General features: G+C 40.4%; 3 protein-coding genes across 3 annotated transcripts; 2 read left to right on the top strand and 1 right to left on the bottom strand.

Moving 5' to 3' along the window:
* Positions 1 to 570: 570 nt before the first annotated feature.
* LOC134187162 (uncharacterized) lies at positions 571 to 14,405 on the bottom strand. Its single transcript, XM_062655279.1, has 4 exons — positions 14,321 to 14,405; positions 10,638 to 10,760; positions 10,443 to 10,571; positions 571 to 3,252 (listed from the first exon to the last, which is right to left on the bottom strand). Exons 2-4 carry the CDS (start codon positions 10,678 to 10,680, stop codon positions 668 to 670), a joined length of 2,757 nt encoding a protein of 918 aa, XP_062511263.1. The 5' UTR covers positions 10,681 to 10,760; positions 14,321 to 14,405; the 3' UTR covers positions 571 to 667.
* On the top strand, positions 5,172 to 8,032 carry LOC134187410 (52 kDa repressor of the inhibitor of the protein kinase-like). The gene is made up of 2 exons (XM_062655527.1): positions 5,172 to 5,503; positions 5,564 to 8,032. Exons 1-2 carry the CDS (start codon positions 5,212 to 5,214, stop codon positions 7,924 to 7,926), a joined length of 2,655 nt encoding a protein of 884 aa, XP_062511511.1. The 5' UTR covers positions 5,172 to 5,211; the 3' UTR covers positions 7,927 to 8,032.
* Positions 14,406 to 14,941: 536 nt separating the features above from the next.
* LOC134186764 (interleukin-1 receptor-associated kinase 4-like) lies at positions 14,942 to 18,837 on the top strand. Its single transcript, XM_062654819.1, has 10 exons — positions 14,942 to 15,149; positions 16,500 to 17,041; positions 17,112 to 17,348; positions 17,418 to 17,491; positions 17,610 to 17,721; positions 17,787 to 17,905; positions 17,991 to 18,189; positions 18,249 to 18,308; positions 18,386 to 18,541; positions 18,652 to 18,837. Exons 1-10 carry the CDS (start codon positions 15,074 to 15,076, stop codon positions 18,691 to 18,693), a joined length of 1,617 nt encoding a protein of 538 aa, XP_062510803.1. The 5' UTR covers positions 14,942 to 15,073; the 3' UTR covers positions 18,694 to 18,837.
* Positions 18,838 to 19,072: the final 235 nt, after the last annotated feature.

Raw genomic sequence — 19,072 nt, 5'->3', positions numbered from 1 at the left:
AGGACTGGTTTAAATTAATTAATTAATTGCCTGACACACTGCCAATGTTTGAAGCTATATAGTTATTTCTCTTTTCAACAGTCCCGGTTTATATACGCGCTGTCTAGGTATAGTAAGTACACAAGGAAAACAGTTAGTTATCATTTGGCGTATCTAGATCGTAGATTTTGATTCCTACTAATTACTGAACCCCTCGTTGATTTTGCTCTGTTTTTCTAAGCCGTTGTCATACAAATATCTCTCTATGCGACTCTGTTAGTCTGTATGTACGACTCTGTACAGTACGGCGTAAGCCGCGGAATATCCAGGATGCTGCGACTTGACACAGCCATGTTGTTCCTAATTCTGTATTTGTGTTTACCGTTGTCTGCAACCCAAATGGTTTCAGAAGAGATTGTGGTTAGTCATTCCGTGTTTCTAAAGACGTAGATATCTAATTAGCTAGAGCATACGGTGATAATATTCTACTTCAGACGTACGCACGCACGCACGCACGCACGCACGCACGCACGCACGCACGCACACACACACACACACACACACACACAACACCAGCTTTATAATGTGTGTAGATATAGTAGCTCAAATGCTCTAACCAGAATGTGTTCTACAGCTCATGTCCACAATATTGAACAATTAACTGGCTATAGTTTTACCAAAAGGTCAATTATGTTTGATTAATCGTTTCTAGGATGTCGGATATAGTGTGAAGGATGTCATTAGCAAGCCATTCTGTTGACTTGGATATCCGCAGTGGTCCCAAACTTTGCATTTCGCTCTCTTGAAGACTGCGCAGATTTCTACATCTTTTAGTTGCAGCTACTACCATCTCATCAGGCAGATGAGCCACAGTGTCAGCCCATATTCTTAGAGCCAGTTCCAGACACTTAACAGCTGCTATTTTGCATGCTGTAGCCATTCTCTTGTCAAGTAGAGCATACTGCAAGCAGCTGTGTGCTAAAACCTCAGCTGTCTTGGCTACTTTGTGATGCTTGTGCTTGTGTACATCCAACTGTCCCTCCAAACTTATGACACTCATCTCCATAGCTGTTAATACATCCGGTCTTTGTGTTGCTTTTCGAAGAGTTGATGCAAATTTTTTGCTTGCTTTAAGGGCAAGTTTGGCAATTTCTCTACACAGAAATGTGTAATACCGATGCTTGCATGAATAACAAAGCTTGATTTCTGCAAGACTTTTGTAACACTTACGAAACGATTTTTTAAATTCGGTGTGCGCACATGCTTCTAAGTATTCCCAAGACATATTAAGCACCTCTTGTGCCTCATACAGATGATACCGAAAATAGTCTCTCTTTCCTAATACGTCTATTGCTCTCCGAAACTCCATTGCTGCCTTGCTGTACTGATGCTGTCCAGCATAAGCTCTTGCCAAGTTACCAAGACAAGATGTTGCCTCATAAAGATCCACTTCAGAAGATTCTGCAAAATCACCTCGTTCAACAACAATCACTTTAGTGCTGTCGAGCAACGTTTCTGCTTTTTGGTACATTTCCACATCCATTAATATTTCTGCATACAGTTCATCGGTCCTTGCTTGCTTTTTCAAATTGTGCTCTGTTTCAGGGAAAGACCTCCATAGTTTACAAGCTTGCTGAGTATACCTGGTTGCCTCACCTAGTTGTCCTAGTCGACGTTTGGCTGATCCCAGAGAATGCAATACATCAGCTTTCTTATCATAGTCTGACCCCAGAGAATGCAATACATCAGCTTCTTTATCATAGTTATGTGACTGCTTACTGCAACTATGAATCTCCTCCAAACAAGTCTTCAAAAGTTGGCATGATTCCAAGAAATGCCCACTGAGAGACAGCCGTTTTCCGGCCACAAGAAGAAAGTCTCTGTTGTGTGATTGTGGAGACATCCTTTTTGTTAAGCGATAGCATTCCATCACATGAGTAAACATTTTGTCCCATAACTGCCAGGAATCTGTGGGACAACGTTTAAGTACTGTCGTTAGCATAATACTCAATGATTTGATGTTTTCAAGTCGATCATTATCTGTTTGATGCTTCTGCAGGGCAGAACGAACAACAGAGTGCACTGAAAATGACCCTACTGAAGATGAAGGTGACATCGATGAAAACGATATCAGTCCACTGCTCGAAGTCACCAGATGATATTGGTTCATCTCATTCAGCATCTCAAAAAAGGACCCCGATCTGTATTGAAGTTTACTGTCTGTCAAGTGCTTGAGAGGATGAGATCCAGGTAGACCTTCACATCCCAGTGAAAAGAGTTCAACAGGAATGGGTGCCTGTGCACATAAGCAGGCTATGTCCATCATCTTCCTTGTCGCTGGGGTCTTGCAGACTTCCTGATAAGTTTTTTGAAATACAAGAGAACTAGTTGGTTTACTGTTAGACTGTAATTCTGCTATGTGCTGTTCATCAAATCCTTCTCGATATTGTGACAAAAGCATCCTTTCTTTTATCAAGAATGCCGCGACATGATCTAGAGCCAATGGAAGCCCATCAACAATTTTTCCTATTTTGTGAGCAGCATCCTCTTCCTGACTAGTTGCTATCAACAATCCACGCTTCTCCACTACTTGTTTTAGCGCACTGACTACAATGTTGTGAGGCAGAGGGCCCAAAAAAGAAAGCTTATAATTCACTGACACAGGCAATAGTAAATTGTCACGCTGCGTTGCTATGATCACTTTTAGTTGTTTGTTGTAACAAAACTCTGGCAATAAGCTCCGTAACACAGTAGAGCACACAGCTTCATTGTAGTCATCAACAACAATCAAGAACTTCATGTCAACTAACCTTTGACTAATCCAGTCCCTAACAGCTTCAATCTTCTCACCAAAGTGAAGAGCACCATCTATCTTATATCCTTTCCTGCGTAATTCATATGAGAGTTCACGAAAGTTGACATCTGTAATTTCATCACAAATCTTTGAAACTGATGCACAAAAAAATTCTGCGCTTTCTCCATTAATCCAAAAAACGCCATGAAATTGCTCCTTGATAGAATCTATCAGTTTCAAGACTAATGTTGTCTTTCCAATCCCACCACACCCACAGAGTACACAACACAAACTCTCAGACAACTTATCACACAACTTTTTGAGATCTTCATCTCGACCCATCAACGGAGAAACAGTCTCAAGTCTTTCAACTGGTATATTGACAAACCACTTTGGAAACTTCTGATCAGACACTGAAGAACTATATATCGGAGTTGTTGACTTTATCCTCGAATTCCCATCTGTTTCACAACCGTTCCCTACAACAAAGTAGATACTTATTTGGTATACTTAATTGCTGCAAACAAATCCGTTTACTGCATGTCGATCTTTATACAAGTATAACACAAAGGCATGCTCATCACAGTGTCCACAATTTATCTACACTAGATAAGGTATGATGTTAATTTTACAATCTTGGTGTTTGGATATCTCAATATTTTGGCAACAGTAACGTTTGGCAATTATAAACATAAGATGAAATTGTATTTTGATATGTTCACTGCCAGCAAATGCTTAACTTGGTACAATGATATTTGAGTGTGTTCACTTTTAGTCAAGCTGACAACACAGTATATACTAATAATAATTATATTATAATAAGGTGTGATATCGTGCTTGTAGTGGGTTGCATACTGAACATCTGTTGTTTTAAATGTGTGTGTATATATATATATATATATATATATATATATATATATATATATATATATATATATATATATATATATATATATATGCAGAAGATTGATGTCTCTTGTATGTATGTACAGAGAAGCAAGGAGTGTAACTGTCTTGAGCATACAGAACAATTACTGAAAATGCAAACAACCATTGAATGAGTCTATGCACAACTTTCATTAACATTGCATAATATTCTACAACAACTTGAAAATGTATGGCTAAAGTATACCAAACTATAGTTTCCCTCTGCAGGGCATAATTTATCCGGTATCGAATCGCAGTTTGCAAGTCAATTTTTGTATGTTGGAAAAGAAAGTCAGGTATGTGTTGCATAAACTGCGATGCAGAATCAGAATGTCACATCCAAGTACAGTAGGAGACTAAAAACCTCAACGGTGCACCCTTGCATAGCAAAGTGGTGAGAGGATACTAGGCATTGGCTATTGTTATGTTATTGTACATACTATAGCTTCATTCAATTATGAACCATCTCTACTTGAGTGGTCATGCTGTGCACTACATGAAACTAAAGCACGTTAGCAGAACACGTGCTGAAACTATCATCTCATTAGCAGAAGGGATGGCAACAGAACTTAAAACAACATAGCTATTGAGACTTCCAATGTAGCTACCTATCTAACAAGGAAAAAAAGAAACAGAAGTAAGTAACAGTGTAGTCAATGTACTTGCACTTCTATTGTACAGTAGAGCTAATTCATGTAGAAACTCAGCACCAACTAAAATATCATGCAATGTATAGTTGCATGGGACCTTTCCAAATTATGTAAAGCACTGTACACAGAAACATGGGAAGTACAAACAGCACAGCTTTCCACATGAGCTTGTGCCAGTAGCATAAACTGTCTGGGTTAATTAAATGCTTTGTTTGCAAGAACATGGTTGCAACAATATTTTGCATTACTGCTACGTAAGTTGCAATTTGTGTAGCAATACTGCTACGCAAAGAAGAAAAAGTAAATTATGCCCTGCTCTGTGACAATACAAAGTTGCCTACTGTGTATATAGTGTATCTGCACCAGTTAAGAGTTGTGATGCTGCATTCACTGCATCAGATAAAGAACCGTCAATCTGTTTTTGTCAACTTTCACAAAAAACGTTTTCTTTACTGAACCTCATACACCCTACCTTGATAACGAAAGTTGATGCTCACACTTTTCAACCTGTATGACACCATTACAGTGTGCTTGTAGGTTTCATGTACTAGAAGTCAGAGTAGCAACTGTCTCAGGCAGTAGCGTAGCTCAAGAGGTTTCCAGGGGGTCTGGAAACCCCCCAAGCAACAGCCGTCTAATATCAACTCATTGTCTTACGTCACACCTTCTCCCGTACAGTTTTTGATATAGATTCGGCAGTGATTCCTGTGGTGTACTGTACACCCTACATACGCTCCGTGACCGGCAGGGACGTCAAGGCACGCCTAACGCGCGCTAGTGTTCCAACTTTGCACGTGGCGGGCACCTTTCGTAGTCTCCTGACACGTGAAGAGAGGGAATTTCCGAAAGTGACTGTGGACAATGAAGAGGCGTTCTAAAGACCAACTGACCATCAGTGCTCTCTTTGAAGCTGCTAGAAAGAGATCTCGAGGCGGGGACCCCACTCAAGAGAGTGTAGATTCTGAGCGGGCATCGTCGCATTCCATCAATTTGGAACTGAACCCAATGACAAGTGAAGCATATGAAACTGCAGACCTCAGTATAGAAGTCACTGGATCTGGTGGCAGCGGGGATCATGTAAGCGATCGTGTTGAAGTGCTTGCATTTGTCAATGGGGATGAACGTGATCCTGCTGAAGCCTGCAGAGCGATTAGTGAGTGTACTGCAGTCGGCGGCTGTACAGTAATAAATAGTGTATCGTATGATGTCGTAGGAAACGATGTTGGAGAACTGGTAGATCCAAACAAACTGCAGGATGATACAAAGCTCTCCTTGCTGTTGGGTCATTTTGTTCCAGACAGCCACTTTCCGTTTCCTCCTCGGCAAGAGAAGAAGAGTGGGCGAGATACCAAGCGCTATTTTCAATTACAATGGCTTGAAAAGTATAACTGGCTAGTTTATTCTCCAAGCCAAAATGGTGGATATTGTCTACCTTGTGCACTTTTCAGCACTGATCAATCAACAGGCCAGCTCTGCAAACAAGCAATGGTAAAGTTCACCAAAGCGTCTGAGACCCTTAGAAAGCATGACCAACAGGAATGTCATAAGGTCTGCTGTACCAGGGCCAGCCATTTCATTGCAACCAGGAGACATGGTCAGGCAAATATTCTTCAGCTTGTCGTAGACCAAGGGAGTAAGCAAAAACAGGAAAATATAGCCAAGCTTTGTGCCTTGATCAAGACTGTAGAGTTTTGTGGACGCCAGAACATTTCTTTGCGTGGCCACAGAGAGAAAGGATTTACTTGGGACCCCAACGAACAGTTAGCATGTAATCCTGGAAACTTTCTAGCTCTATTGCGTTTTCGTGTGGACGCAGGTGATGAACACTTGTTGAGGGACTTCCATATGTCTCAGTCTGCTCGAGGACTACGTGCGTCTTACCTGAGCCCAACAATACAGAACGAGTTGATTGAGTGCTGTGGGAAGGTTATACAAGAAGACATATTGAGAGATGTCAGAAAAGCACCATTTTTCTCAGTGTGTGCAGACGAATCTGCTGATGCCAGCAACCAAGAACAGTTGCCCCTGGTTCTTCGTTTCGTCGATGAGTCTGGACTCATTCGTGAAGAGTTGGCTGAATTTCTCTGTTGCTCTGATGGCACCACCGGGCTAGCTTTAGCTAATCTGCTACTGACCACAATGACGGAAATGGGCTTGCAGCCAAAAGAGAAGCTTCGTGGACAAGGCTACGACGGTGCAGGGAATATGGCTGGACCTTTGCAGGGTTGTGCAAGCAGAGTAACTGCAGAATGCCCAAAAGCGCTGTACCTCCATTGCAGTGCACATTGTCTCAACCTGTGTATAATAAGGCTAAGCAAACTGCCTTTCATCCAGTCTATGTGGTCATCATTGTTAGACGTCAACATCTTTTTCAAATATTCACCAAAGCGTGCTCATGCTATGGCTGAGATAGTTCATGAATGGCGTCAAGGAGAGGGTGGCGACTCAAAGAAAAAGTTGGTTGATTTGTGCAAAACAAGGTGGGTAGCGCGACATGAAGCCCTTGTCGTGTTTGCTGAGCTTTATCCAGCTGTTTTAACGACGTTGGAGACAATCAGCAGAAACAGGGGTGGAACAGTTACATGGAACGCTACTAGCTCCTCCTCTGCTACATCTCTCCACAATAACCTAACCCAGTTCCGATTTCTTGCAACATTTGTGATAACATCAAAATTGATGGCTGCAATTCAAAGCCTAACATCAAGTCTCCAAGAGAAAGCCACAGATGTTGCAAAGGCTTACAAACACGTCGCTAGAGTCATCTCCGTTCTTCAAGATATGCGGGACAACATCAACGACAGGCATGGTGAATGGTGGACAGACGTTCAGGCTTTGTGTCTGAAGACTGGAGTGCAAGAGAGTCTCCCAAGATATTGCAGTAGGCAGACGTACCGTGGGAACATTCCAGCGCAAACGCCAGTTGACTACTATCGCCTGAACGTGAGTATACCGCTACTAGATGACATTATTTCGCAAATGAATATCCGGTTTGGAAACCTTCAACAACTAGCTATGAAAGGAATGTCATTTATGCCGACGATTTTGCTACGTGATGCTTCAGCCAAAGCAGATATTCTTGAATTTGGAAAGGCATATCAAAGTGATTTTCCTACTGCGAGTCCGAACTTGGATGCGCTGTCTGCAGAAATTGACTTGTGGATTGCCATACTGAAATCACTGCCCATTTCAGAGCACCCCGCTACTGTAGCAGAAGCGTTGCGTTTGGCAATGGGTAATCCACTAATTCCAACTGTGTCGAGGCTATTGCGCCTTGTCTGCACCTGGCCTGTGACGTCCTGTGAGTGCGAGCGGTCTATAAGTGCTCTCAATCGCGTCAAGACATCTCTCCGGGCATCCATGTCGCAGATCCGATTCAACGGACTTGTCATGCTGCATGTCCATTACAACAGGAAGTTGTCACACTTGGACGTGATCCGCTTATTTTCTGCCAGGAACCCGAGAAAGATTATTCTCCCAAACTTTGGAGAGCCATACTCAGACAGTGAACTAGCTAACACTTTTGTACTGGATACTGATTCACCAGAAGACACGTGGGACACTGAGCTAGACAGCTAAATGACTTAGTTTACAATTTTGAAGTTGTGTGAAACGTTTATGCTATTATCATATTCACTACAGATATCAAGCTCGTAAGATTTGGAAACCCCTCTGGAAACCCTTGAGCTACGCCCCTGTCAGGTGTGCACATTTGTTGGTATAGTGCCAAAATTAGTGACAGCAGAGCACCTTTGGCACCAGATGTGCCCAGAGTGTGAAAGCTATGGAGTTTGTAGTTTATACAGGGACATAGCGTGACCTCTAGAAATGGAGAGCTAGACTTCACGGATGGTACAGAACACGCCCATTTCTTATTGACTTTTAATTAACTGATAAGTTAAATTAATGGCAGATCCAAACTGGAAAAGGGTGGTGCAGACTAAAATGCTTGGACAATTTAGCGAGGTTCACTAAAAGACGAATTTCATATCTACAACATAGTATCATGGTACATTATAGGTGTAGTCACGAGGAACACGAAACATACATGTCTAGTATGTTCAAGAAAGACATTCTGAAAGGTTGTTTGTTAACAAATGTATCCAAATTTGCATTATTATCAACAACAGTTCTATAGTTGAAGTGCATGTAGTGCAAAACCCTGTCCACACTGGCAACTGAATTGCAATCCGATCTCAATAAATCCAATTCACGTAGAGAGGTGGTTTCAATCTCGATCCGATTGCGATCAGTTGAACCCAATTAGAAATAGTACGCGTTACCTCCATGTACGCTAGAGTGTAGTCAGAACATCAAACCCCCCCTCACTCGTCTTCGTTCTCACTCACCTCAGTCACGTAATACCAAGAAAGAGACAAAGGTATAGTTTTCAAAGTAAATTGTGGACGCTCAGTAGCCCAAACGGATCGTGCATGATCAAAATCCAATTTCGATCAATTCTGGTCTAGTGTGGACAGGGCTTAAGTCCATTGAGTCTTTCTTGGCCCATTGTAGAATTTAGATAAGTTTTAGGACATTAAGATTTTAGGCCATTGATACTGGGCTAACAGGCCTAAGAGCAACTGGTTACGACGATCCTTACTAAGAAAAAATAGAATAAAAATGTCAGGAAAAATAATTTTTGTTACATTATTTGATAGGTTCCATAGGAATGATGGTTGTCTCAGTTTGCTATCCAGCATAACAGTTCTCTAACTAGATTAATTAAGAAGAGTCCTTAGCAGAACCTTGTATATACTATATACAGCATTGGTCCTTACTCGCGACCAGAAAAAAGGTGGTGCCTGCATGGACACCCAAGCACCACCCTGCATTCGACTCTGCGTTTGCACTTATCCACACACTACATATAATATACATATAACATATAGTATACATGCATACCCATGCAGACCCACAATGAGTGTACATAGCTAGCTACGTTCCTGCACGTGTGCAAACACCTGATTGAAACATGTCTACTTTAACATAAGACTGACTAGTTATATGCGTGTCCGGTAGAAGAATTGACAAAGACAAGACGAGGCAAACCAGTGAATGCAAGCCTGCGTAATATTTACTATTGGTAGCTAGGTAGACTGTACGCTTGCGGTTAGCCAATACACACTCTATGCTGTCCAGAAATTAACTGTAGTTGTTCAAACAATTGATCAAACTTACATCACTAGTCAGTTGTTCAAACAATTGATCAAACTTACATCACTGGTAAGTTTGATCAATTAATTTAATTTATATTACAAATTCACTAAATTCATACTACATGAACATGTGACTCACACATGAAGCCTTTGGTTTCCGATATTTGATTAAAGCACATTTCCAAGCATATTACACACTTAAAGTCCACAAATTTTAATTAAGACCATACCTAAAAATGGTGGGCTATAGTTCGGTCCAGCCCATGCCACGCCATGCCCCTGTTATGCATAGTTATTATAACAGCTAACAAGATTACCCCTGCTGAATTCCTACAGTTAGTGTAAAGATTACATATGTTTGTTTATATGTGTAGCATAGAACCTGTGTAGATAAGTAGTGTGCTATGGCTAATTTCAAAAGTGTTGGCACCAAGACATCAGCTTGATGCCAGACTGTTGCTCACAGCTTCAGTGAATGTGAACATCCCTGTGTCTAGAGTAGACAAGTACATGTACATATACCCCATTTGTCAATTTAATATTAATATAGTTTAACAGCCCAAACAGCACTTAAATATAGAATCTTAAAAATTGAAACTACACAAAGAAGATAGATTGGTTCAACTGGTCATTATACACTCCATCGCTCCTTTAGGGAGTACTTGCAATCACTTGTCAGGTTGTCTATAACACCATTTACACTTCTGGTTTCAAGAACAAAATGATCATTTGCCACCTATCCCCTCCGAATGACAGTTTCATTTTGTAAAATTGTCAACAAAAATAGACAGCCCCTAACTAGAATTAAGTCACGATACAACAAACCAGTGCATCAGAATTTATGAGTACAGGTCTGTGCATTAATCACGATGGTTATGGCATCTCACATAAAATCCATTCTCAGTGCCATGCTAGATCCTAGACTACTACGTTTACCTTCCTTCCTGTAAGATGTTTTTTCTGGTTTCCTGTGCCTCCTACTATTATCATCAGTCTCACCGTGGTAGTACTTGATAATGATAAGAGCAACTCCAAACATCATCATGGAGACATACGACAAGCATCCTACAAAGGAAAATGTCAACTATTTTTCTCCACATTTTGTAACCACTTGACAGCATAACAAGTTACCTAAAGTACTTGCAAATACATTCGCTTCTGTGGCTAGTCGCATTCTGTCAAGTAGGTAATAATTGCAACTGATAGTAGAACTGTTGATAACGACTGACCAAAGTGAGTGAGCACATTTTCCGCCTGGCAACAACACAAAGTGAATGCATACAATTGTACCTAAACCATGCATTGCATAAGCAAGATGATCAAATAAATTAACAACTATATCAAAAAAACTAATTATAAAATGTCCCTCATGTGACACGCTTTTGTAGTATCATACAGCTGCAGTTGCAGGGTGCAGATCTGTATGTCAAGTTACTGTAAATGATTAGATATATCTAAGGTCACGCAAGTTGCACTATTTCGCACCAATACTGGTACGGTGCACATAGGCAGTAAAGAAACGATATACAGAACTTGAAAATAGAAAAAGACAAAGACCAGAGCACACCACTTTAGGCTATCCTTCAAGTCACTGTACTTCAATATACACAAAGAAAGGTAGTATACGTTCTCATAGATTTCAATACACATGATATACGCACAACGTTACACACTATCTCATTAGTGCTTTGCAAGAACGGATAAAGGGACATCATTTGCTCTCGCTGTAGCCTCTCACTAGCTTCCACAAACCAAGCTGCACATCATTCTTTGATCAATCGAGTCACGACTACTCATTCTGAGCCCTTTCCAGATCACTTTTCTCCAGGCATTGTCCACAGTATGGCAGGCAGATTTCTTGTTGAGGCTCCACAGATGACTGGCATACGCTAAGACAGGAAAAAGTTGTCTATTCAGGATTGTCCTCTAAGTTTTCTCTTCTGCACACATTCCTTCCAATCTCCCTAAGACAGCATCGGTAGCAGTAAATAGTTTCCTAATTTTCCTCTCCACCAAAATGCCATCACCAAGAACATCAATGAGTATAAACCCCAAATGCAAAATAAATTATTTTAGTCACGGACAATCAATGATCTTCAAGATGAAAATCTAGGCTGACACGACTTTTAGACTTCTTGTAAAGACCGTGATCATACTATTTTTCACATTGAATTTAGCATATTCTTCTGCACAAATTTTTTGCATATAGATAGCATAGACTGTAACCCGTGTACGTTTGGAAAGACAAATCTGATGTCATTTGCATAAGCTATGCATCCAACTCGATAAACTGCCAATTTTGCACCATAGCCACCTTGTCGTAGTGCAACCAACAACTCGTTAATATATGCATTAAACAGGAAGGAGACGAAACATCACCTTGTCTCACCCCATTTGACACAATGAATGGCTCAGAAACACTACTTGCCCATCACACTTGGACACATTGATCTCGGTGGTAACAGTCACATAATGATAAATTAAATCAATTTGAGTATTGGCATTGGTAGTGTTCATCTCAACAATAGAGAAATTACTCGGTAATGAGATATGCGATTGAATGCTTTAGATAAATCTAAGGTACACACATAAATGTTGCCCGTCCTGTTTGATTACCTGGTTCTTGCACAGCCTACCCTTGATTTGAAACCACATTGAGAATTACTAGATCCCATCATATCCATATGTGGCTAAATAACTCTAGTACAGTCTTGAGACTACAGACAATAGCGAAATTCCTCTGTAATTGTCTGAATCAGACATGCTCCCATTTCTGTCTTTCATAATCGGTACAATAATCAACTCTTTGAATTGCTTAAGAATATAACAATGTCTCAGCACTGCCTCATATGTAACATACACTCACATGTATCAAAAGAACTTCTCCACCATACTTGATATGTTCAGCCATAATCTTGCATGTCTGGACCAGCTGCCTTCTTACTTAACAATTTTGCTGCAAACTTTTCACTTCCAACAGGAATTAATATCCCTAGTCTTACTTAGACTTTCACATTCATCCATAATTTGTTTCAAATCAGACATCTCAGCTTCATTATGGCTGTTAGCAATTTGACTTGAAGTGGTCTCTCCATTTTCTTAGTGCTGCACAACGAATTTGCTTGTGTCTGGTTATCAGCACCCAACTTTAACATTCTCCCAAACTTCTCGTGATTCCATCTTCTAAATTTTCTATTATATATAGCTTCCTACCAAACATCAGATCTTTTCTCTTTTGCCACTGTTTCAATGCTGTCTTAATGCTTTTCTTGCCTGTACCATCTCCTCATATGCCATCCCCTCTCTAGGTTTACCTGATGATCTCCATTTCTGAAACGCTCGCTGTGCCGCTTCTTGGTATCTCAAGTTTCGAATTCCATCCCGGTGTAGTTACACCAGGTCTCCTCCTTGTTGGAATACAGACACATGCAGCATCCTTCATTGCATGGTGATCTTGTCATAATATAATTGAATTTGGTCTTTGTGTGCACACTTCTCAATATTATCACACATTACCGACCCATGGGGAATGGCAAACCGTCTAATAGGTGAGTTAGCAAGTTGGAATACTACTACAGCTAACCCTCTGAGGCATTATTTGAATCCAGCCTTTGCCTTATATGACCTTGATTAGACAAAGCATCTTTTCGGCTTAACACTTCCAGCCTCCATATCTGATAAGTATAACCGGTCAGGTACATGGTCAGAGTTCCAAGGGACCACACTATCATTGACTGTACGAAATAATTATCTGAGGGTACTGTACCAAATAGTCTTTCCAGTAATAGTAGACCCGGATACTATTTTATCAAACCCTACTGATTATGGTCTACTATTTTTCAAATACCTCACAGCAGGTATCAATATCAACCAAGTTAATTAATCACTGTGGCATCAACCATTTCAACTGCATGTGTCTGGTAAATATATTGCAATCTAGCACACAGCAAACAGCTTTGGACCAAGTCTTACATTACAGCACAGTCTACTCACTGTAGGTTTCAAATCAGACTCAACTAGCTAGGTCATATATCTAAGCACAGCCTTTTATCACGGAAAATATGGTATGCAGTAGATATACGTTTACAGATCTTGTTAAATTGCAAACACCTCAGAATAAAAACTACTTTGATAGCAAAAACCAACTGTTGTAAAGACTATGAACCAACAGTGATATCTAGAAAAGAAAACCAAATGTCTCAAATTACCTACATGGGAGTGTGGAGGCACTTCTGCGTTTAATTTAATTATCAAAAAATGTCTTTGGACGATGCCGACCTACTGTTTGTTCCCCATAAGTGTGAACTTTGAAAATCACCAATATCTCTGTTTTTTGGACTTTTGCGGTGATCTCGGTATCGTTAGAAACCGCTAGGTCTGGCATTTCTGTTTAGCAAATTATCTAAGCCTTTCCTACAAACGAAACGGAAGGATAGTACTTGTGCATATCAAACACAAACGGGTGGAGCAATGGTTATTATCCAATTATCTTGTAAGACCAACGGATCAGCAACTGTAAGATAATTGGTATAACATGGTCCAACTGGAGCAGCTCTTAGTGCTCTAATGAGCACACCTGGTGTGACTCTACTTCATTACTCACTTCCGAGTTCACGCTTACGGGGAACAGACAGTAGAGTTGTGCTACAGCACTGCTCATATCTAGACATGGACAGCTTATTACTCTTCTCTGCTACAGAAATCGCAAAATAGTCGTTCGCTCACATAGCTGTCTCACGTTACTTGTAGAGCCGAACCTCCCATGACATGCTATTTACAGTCCATGCAGCACTTCGTCTACACTTGCAGCTCACCTCTGCAGCCGCATTGAAGAATACCTATTTGTTCAAACAACCAGAAACCGAACTCCAGGCATGCAAGTAGAGTGTTCACTCTAGAATCAACGTAGCTGTCCAGATCATGGATAGTGAGTTGCCAACCAAGCCATAACAACATTACGACGTGAAGAACAGAAAGTTTGCGATTCCTACATGCATCCACAAGAAACTGCCACATTACATACGTCCTCATTTACGCGCAAATTCGACGTCTGGTATAGATCTGGGAAGCCGGTGTCGTAGGTTAGTAGATCCAGTGCAGCAGCGGATTGCGGGGGAAGCTGGTGTGCAGTTCCAATCTGCATACACGCCAGCAATATATTATCCGATTATTTCTGTCACATCTCCAGCTCAAAATAGATATCAGAGTACTAAAAAGACCCTTGCCTTGGTAGTAGAGCACAGGGACAGGACAGTCGCAGAGCCATTTATCGAGACGTGTACACGTGTACCCTCGATATTCTCTGGCCGATGCGCGAAGTTTGAGCCTATCTAGAGCGCGTTACCTAACAATATTGCTACTTTTGCAAACATTCGACTTACAATATGTGTCATTTATCTCAGCGACAACGAGCGCCTCGCCGCATTGTTTCAAGAGTTAGACATTGGAGGTCTGAGCCGCGTGCTGCTGAGTCAGCTAGGCTTAGACGGGCTGGTGCCAGCTCGACAGTTATGCAAAGCTCAGTTATGCAAAGCTAGCTGATTTGTGCCTTCTGTGAAGTCTAATCCATGTCGGCCTCAGAAAATTTGAGTAAAGAATACGAACAGCACACGGATAAGAAGCTTAGAAGCAACCGGCTTTCAGGTGCTAACGATTAATTAATTAATTTAGTGTTATGTGCAGAAAGTTCAGACAGTACGTGGTAAGATTTTATATTACCAGGATTTAGTCATAGGTGTGGTGTCAGCTACTGGTATACAGTTGTTGGTCACGAGTTGCTGCCAGAGCTATAGGCTTTCTCAACTTGGTGCAATTATTAGGTAGTTTGAATGTCTGTGGGCTTACGTCTGGTTGAAGCCTACTATAATTCAGACTTGGAATGTTTTAAGTTTAGAATATTCACTGTATAGGCCTAGTTTAGTTCATTATTGAGCATGAAGATAAAGGATGGATTAGATAGCGGATAGAGATTTCCATTCCTACTTCTACTTCAATGATATCAAATGATTAAGAGATTTCTAGGCTCATGATCCTTAATTCAGAGGCACTGCTTTAGTAAAAGTACTTTGAGTGTGTGTGTTCAGAGTAGCTGTATTAGTGATGCATACACGTAATAGTCGATGCATTTTTATTGAGTAGTTGTAATCATAAATGATACATAATATGGACATGCATGCATACATACATGATGATGATGGTGATAGATGGTATGTCCACTGTAATAAGTGACGACCCTCGCAGTGTCTTTGGTTACGTTGATGGGATAGCAGACTAGCTCTCAACAGGCAAACGTTTTCACACTGAGAACAAGTCAGGTTTGGATCCAGTTGCTTTTAAGACTGGTGCATCAGCACACTTCTTCACCAGTCTCTTGACTTCGATATTTGTAATACGAGATCATTCAAAATTATCCAAAGACTGGTGGCAAAGTTTATGCCATGTGGCTCTATTAGTAGCAGAATGTTTAAATTGTCCGGATTGATGGAACAAGATTTAAGACTGCTCTTTACTGATTCTTTGAAGTAAAGATATGGATGACCCTGCATGGCGACGCATTCCATGTCCAAGTTCTCCAAATAGTAGCTGCTTTGGTATTCTGTCATCAGGCATAGACATACATACATACATACATACATACCTATCTACAGACGGACGGACAGACAGACAGACATACTGGAGATCTATGTTTTCTGTGTGTCTACAGCGATCAAATGCTAGAGTGATTGACAGAAAAATAAAAAAGATTGTTTTAAGAGACAGACACGTAAACATAACTAGTTGTAGGTAGAACCAAGCTCTATTGGCTTGGGTAGTATTTAGTTGCTTTGCGTAGACAGTGTATAATAGTTCAATGTTTGAAAATATATGTATTGAAAGACAGACAGACAGACAGACAGAAAGACAGATAGAGAGACAGACAGTCAGAGAACTGGTTTCTTTAAATATAACAAGTTGTAAGTATGGTTTGTGTGTCTATTGATAACATTACTGCAGATTATCTTTACAAAAACCTGAAGCTGCAACAGCAGATGAATTGTGCAGGAAATTTACCAGAGTTTCCCTTTGATCCTGACTCTAAACTAAAATTCTATCTGAAGAAGCTGGCAACTACAGATCGCATTGCTATCCTACCTTTAGACAATGATATGATCAAAATACTAAAAACAATCATACAAAAAACTGAAGAGACTGTCCAAGGAAGCAGTCAGAATGAATGGACAAATTCAGGCAAACAGCACTCACGTTTCCACTTCATTTCTTTTGCAAGGTCCAGGAAGAGGAAGCACTATGCTAGACGCAGGCGTAATAGAAAAAAAAGGCCTCGATTAGTACAGGAGTATTCTACTTTAAGTCTACAGAATGGAGAACAGCATGAACGCAGAAAGTACTTGTATCCCAAGTGTAGGCACAAGACTAGAAACGTTGCAAGATCAGAGTCTGCTGTTTGTAAACTAGGAAACAGTATCATGTATTTTCATGTTGATTGGGGGAGCTTACCTTCACATCTTAACCCAAGAGAACAGTATCTTGGAGACGTAAGATTGAGAAAGACACAGTCACAGACATAATATTAATTATTGTCGTTGTTTCGTCTCGTGGTTTTAGTTGCTTGAAACTACTACGACAAGACCAATGCACAATACAGTGCAATTTAGTGTCGTCTGCAAAGGGCTTACTATGTTTAAATTTGAAGATTTGTTGGCAGCAACCAATCACTTTGATAGTCGACCATTGAGGAGAGGAGGCAAACTTATTGGTTCTGGAAGCTTTGGAGACGTATTTTTTGCACGAGTCATTCATAATCGAATAGAACATGAAGTGGCAATTAAGAAATTTAAGCAAGTAAGTGCATCAGACTTTTTGACTTCGTGCACTGCTTAATTTACGTTGCCCAAAATCTTGATTTGCAAGCCTCAAAAAAGAAGACTGTCAGCAACTCTCATGGCAAGAAAGCAATTTCCAACAGAAGTTGGAATCCTAATGAGGTCTCTGAAAGATAGTATACAATTAAAAACGTCTGTGATAGTGATTAATTTAGTAAATAATCACACGAGTCATAATGGGTATTTAATGTTCTTTTTCTGTCATATTGCTCTTTCATAGAGCCCACTTGGGAAACATACCACGACTTATTGGTCTTAGCACGGATGGACCCGAGCTTTGTATTGTCTGTGAATACATACCAGGTGGAACACTTGCTCAAAGGCTCTCAAAGGCATATCCTACTGTATTATGGCTCATATCCCAAGTACGATACATCAATGTGTTGTCTTCATCTAGGACTGCTCTACTCCATTAGTCTGGAGAGATCGCATGAACGTTTTCATTGGGGTTTGTCGAGCTGTAAAATATTTGCACACTGAAATGGTCCCACCGATGATTCACAGAGACATCAAAAGGTTAGCCCCTGCCTAATGCTTATTTTACTATCTATCATGATGTAGTTAGATGTATTTGAAATTAATTGCTTGTACATGTACACAGCTCAAATATTCTTCTTTCAAGTGACTGCGTTGGAAAGTTGTCCGATTTTGGCTTGGCTTGTAGCACAGAGTATGAGTCAGATCCGGATGAGAGTTTTGAAGAATCCGGTTCAATTTCTGTTGGAACTAGATGCTACATGCCCCCAGAGGCCTTCAAAGGTCGTTTCTCTACCAAGACAGATGTTTACTCATTGGGAGTGGTGAGGCAAACAACATACACAGTATGCATGTATAGTTAGTGGTGAGTTCATTTCCTTAGGTACTTTATGAAGTAGTAACAGGTCTTCCTCCCTATTCACATGCTAAGAAGAAGGATTTGGTAGGTTTTTTTAGTTAAATTGTAGAAACTAGTTGTTTGCACATTTGCTACTTACTTACAGTTGTTTCTCTCTTTAGGTCACTTTTATGAGGGAATTGTGCAGTGAAGATGCTGACATGTCTGTATTGTTTGACCCTCGAGCAAGTTGGCCATCATTACTTGCAACACCGTTGTTAACAAAAGCTCAACAGTCTACAGTTGATGTCAACAGCGAAAGACCACGAATAGCAGAGGTATTATAGAAAGTTGATAATAATTAATTATGTATGGAAATAGTGGACATGCACCAATGAGCTGTATACACGTACTAACTACAGTATAGGTTGTCTCTCTGTCTGTATAGATACTCCACAACTTGGAAGAGATGTTGTTGCATTGGAAGTAATCAACAGACTAAGTTGTGTTGGACCGGCTATCGAATCTGGACTGATAGTTTGTATTTATTGTATTGATGGGTCCGTAACATATTTGCCTACTGTAGTTTGTTGCTTTTGTCTTGCTTGTGCTCGTGTGATTAAGTTAATCAAATTATGTATCAGTTATTGTGTGGCTATATCCATAAAGATTAATTAATTACGAATTGTCTCTATAAATGGAGAGCAAACAGGGCTGCAGTGTTACCACGGTGATGGAGCCTCAAGCTGTAACACTTTAAACTCCCAGTGCCATTTTCTGCAATATAGATATGGGAAACGAACGGAATTGAATATCTGTTTGAAGTTGATGGGCAATAAGGATGACTTGATATTTAGATGCATGCGTAG

Source organism: Corticium candelabrum, chromosome 11 (genome assembly GCF_963422355.1).
Source record: "Corticium candelabrum chromosome 11, ooCorCand1.1, whole genome shotgun sequence".
Classification (NCBI taxonomy): Eukaryota; Metazoa; Porifera; class Homoscleromorpha; order Homosclerophorida; family Plakinidae; genus Corticium; species Corticium candelabrum.
This window is presented reverse-complemented; position numbering and strand designations above follow the sequence as displayed.

What these genes read in the sequence shown, in the direction of transcription:
- LOC134187410 (XM_062655527.1), top strand. Translation starts at nt 5,212, where the DNA reads ATGAAGAGGCGTTCTAAAGACCAACTGACCATCAGTGCTCTCTTTGAA. An exon ending in TGAAGCCTGCAGAGCGATTA is followed by an intron (nt 5,504 to 5,563) that starts GTGAGTGTACTG and finishes ATGATGTCGTAG; the next exon opens with GAAACGATGTTGGAGAACTG.
- LOC134187162 (XM_062655279.1), bottom strand. Translation starts at nt 10,680, where the DNA reads ATGCGACTAGCCACAGAAGCGAATGTATTTGCAAGTACTTTAG. An exon ending in TGTATTTGCAAGTACTTTAG is followed by an intron (nt 10,572 to 10,637) that starts GTAACTTGTTAT and finishes TTTCCTTTGTAG; the next exon opens with GATGCTTGTCGTATGTCTCC. An exon ending in AACATCTTACAGGAAGGAAG is followed by an intron (nt 3,253 to 10,442) that starts GTAAACGTAGTA and finishes ACTTTGTTGTAG; the next exon opens with GGAACGGTTGTGAAACAGAT.
- LOC134186764 (XM_062654819.1), top strand. Translation starts at nt 15,074, where the DNA reads ATGTCGGCCTCAGAAAATTTGAGTAAAGAATACGAACAGCACACGGAT. An exon ending in CAATTAAGAAATTTAAGCAA is followed by an intron (nt 17,349 to 17,417) that starts GTAAGTGCATCA and finishes TTGATTTGCAAG; the next exon opens with CCTCAAAAAAGAAGACTGTC. An exon ending in AAAGACCACGAATAGCAGAG is followed by an intron (nt 18,542 to 18,651) that starts GTATTATAGAAA and finishes CTGTCTGTATAG; the next exon opens with ATACTCCACAACTTGGAAGA.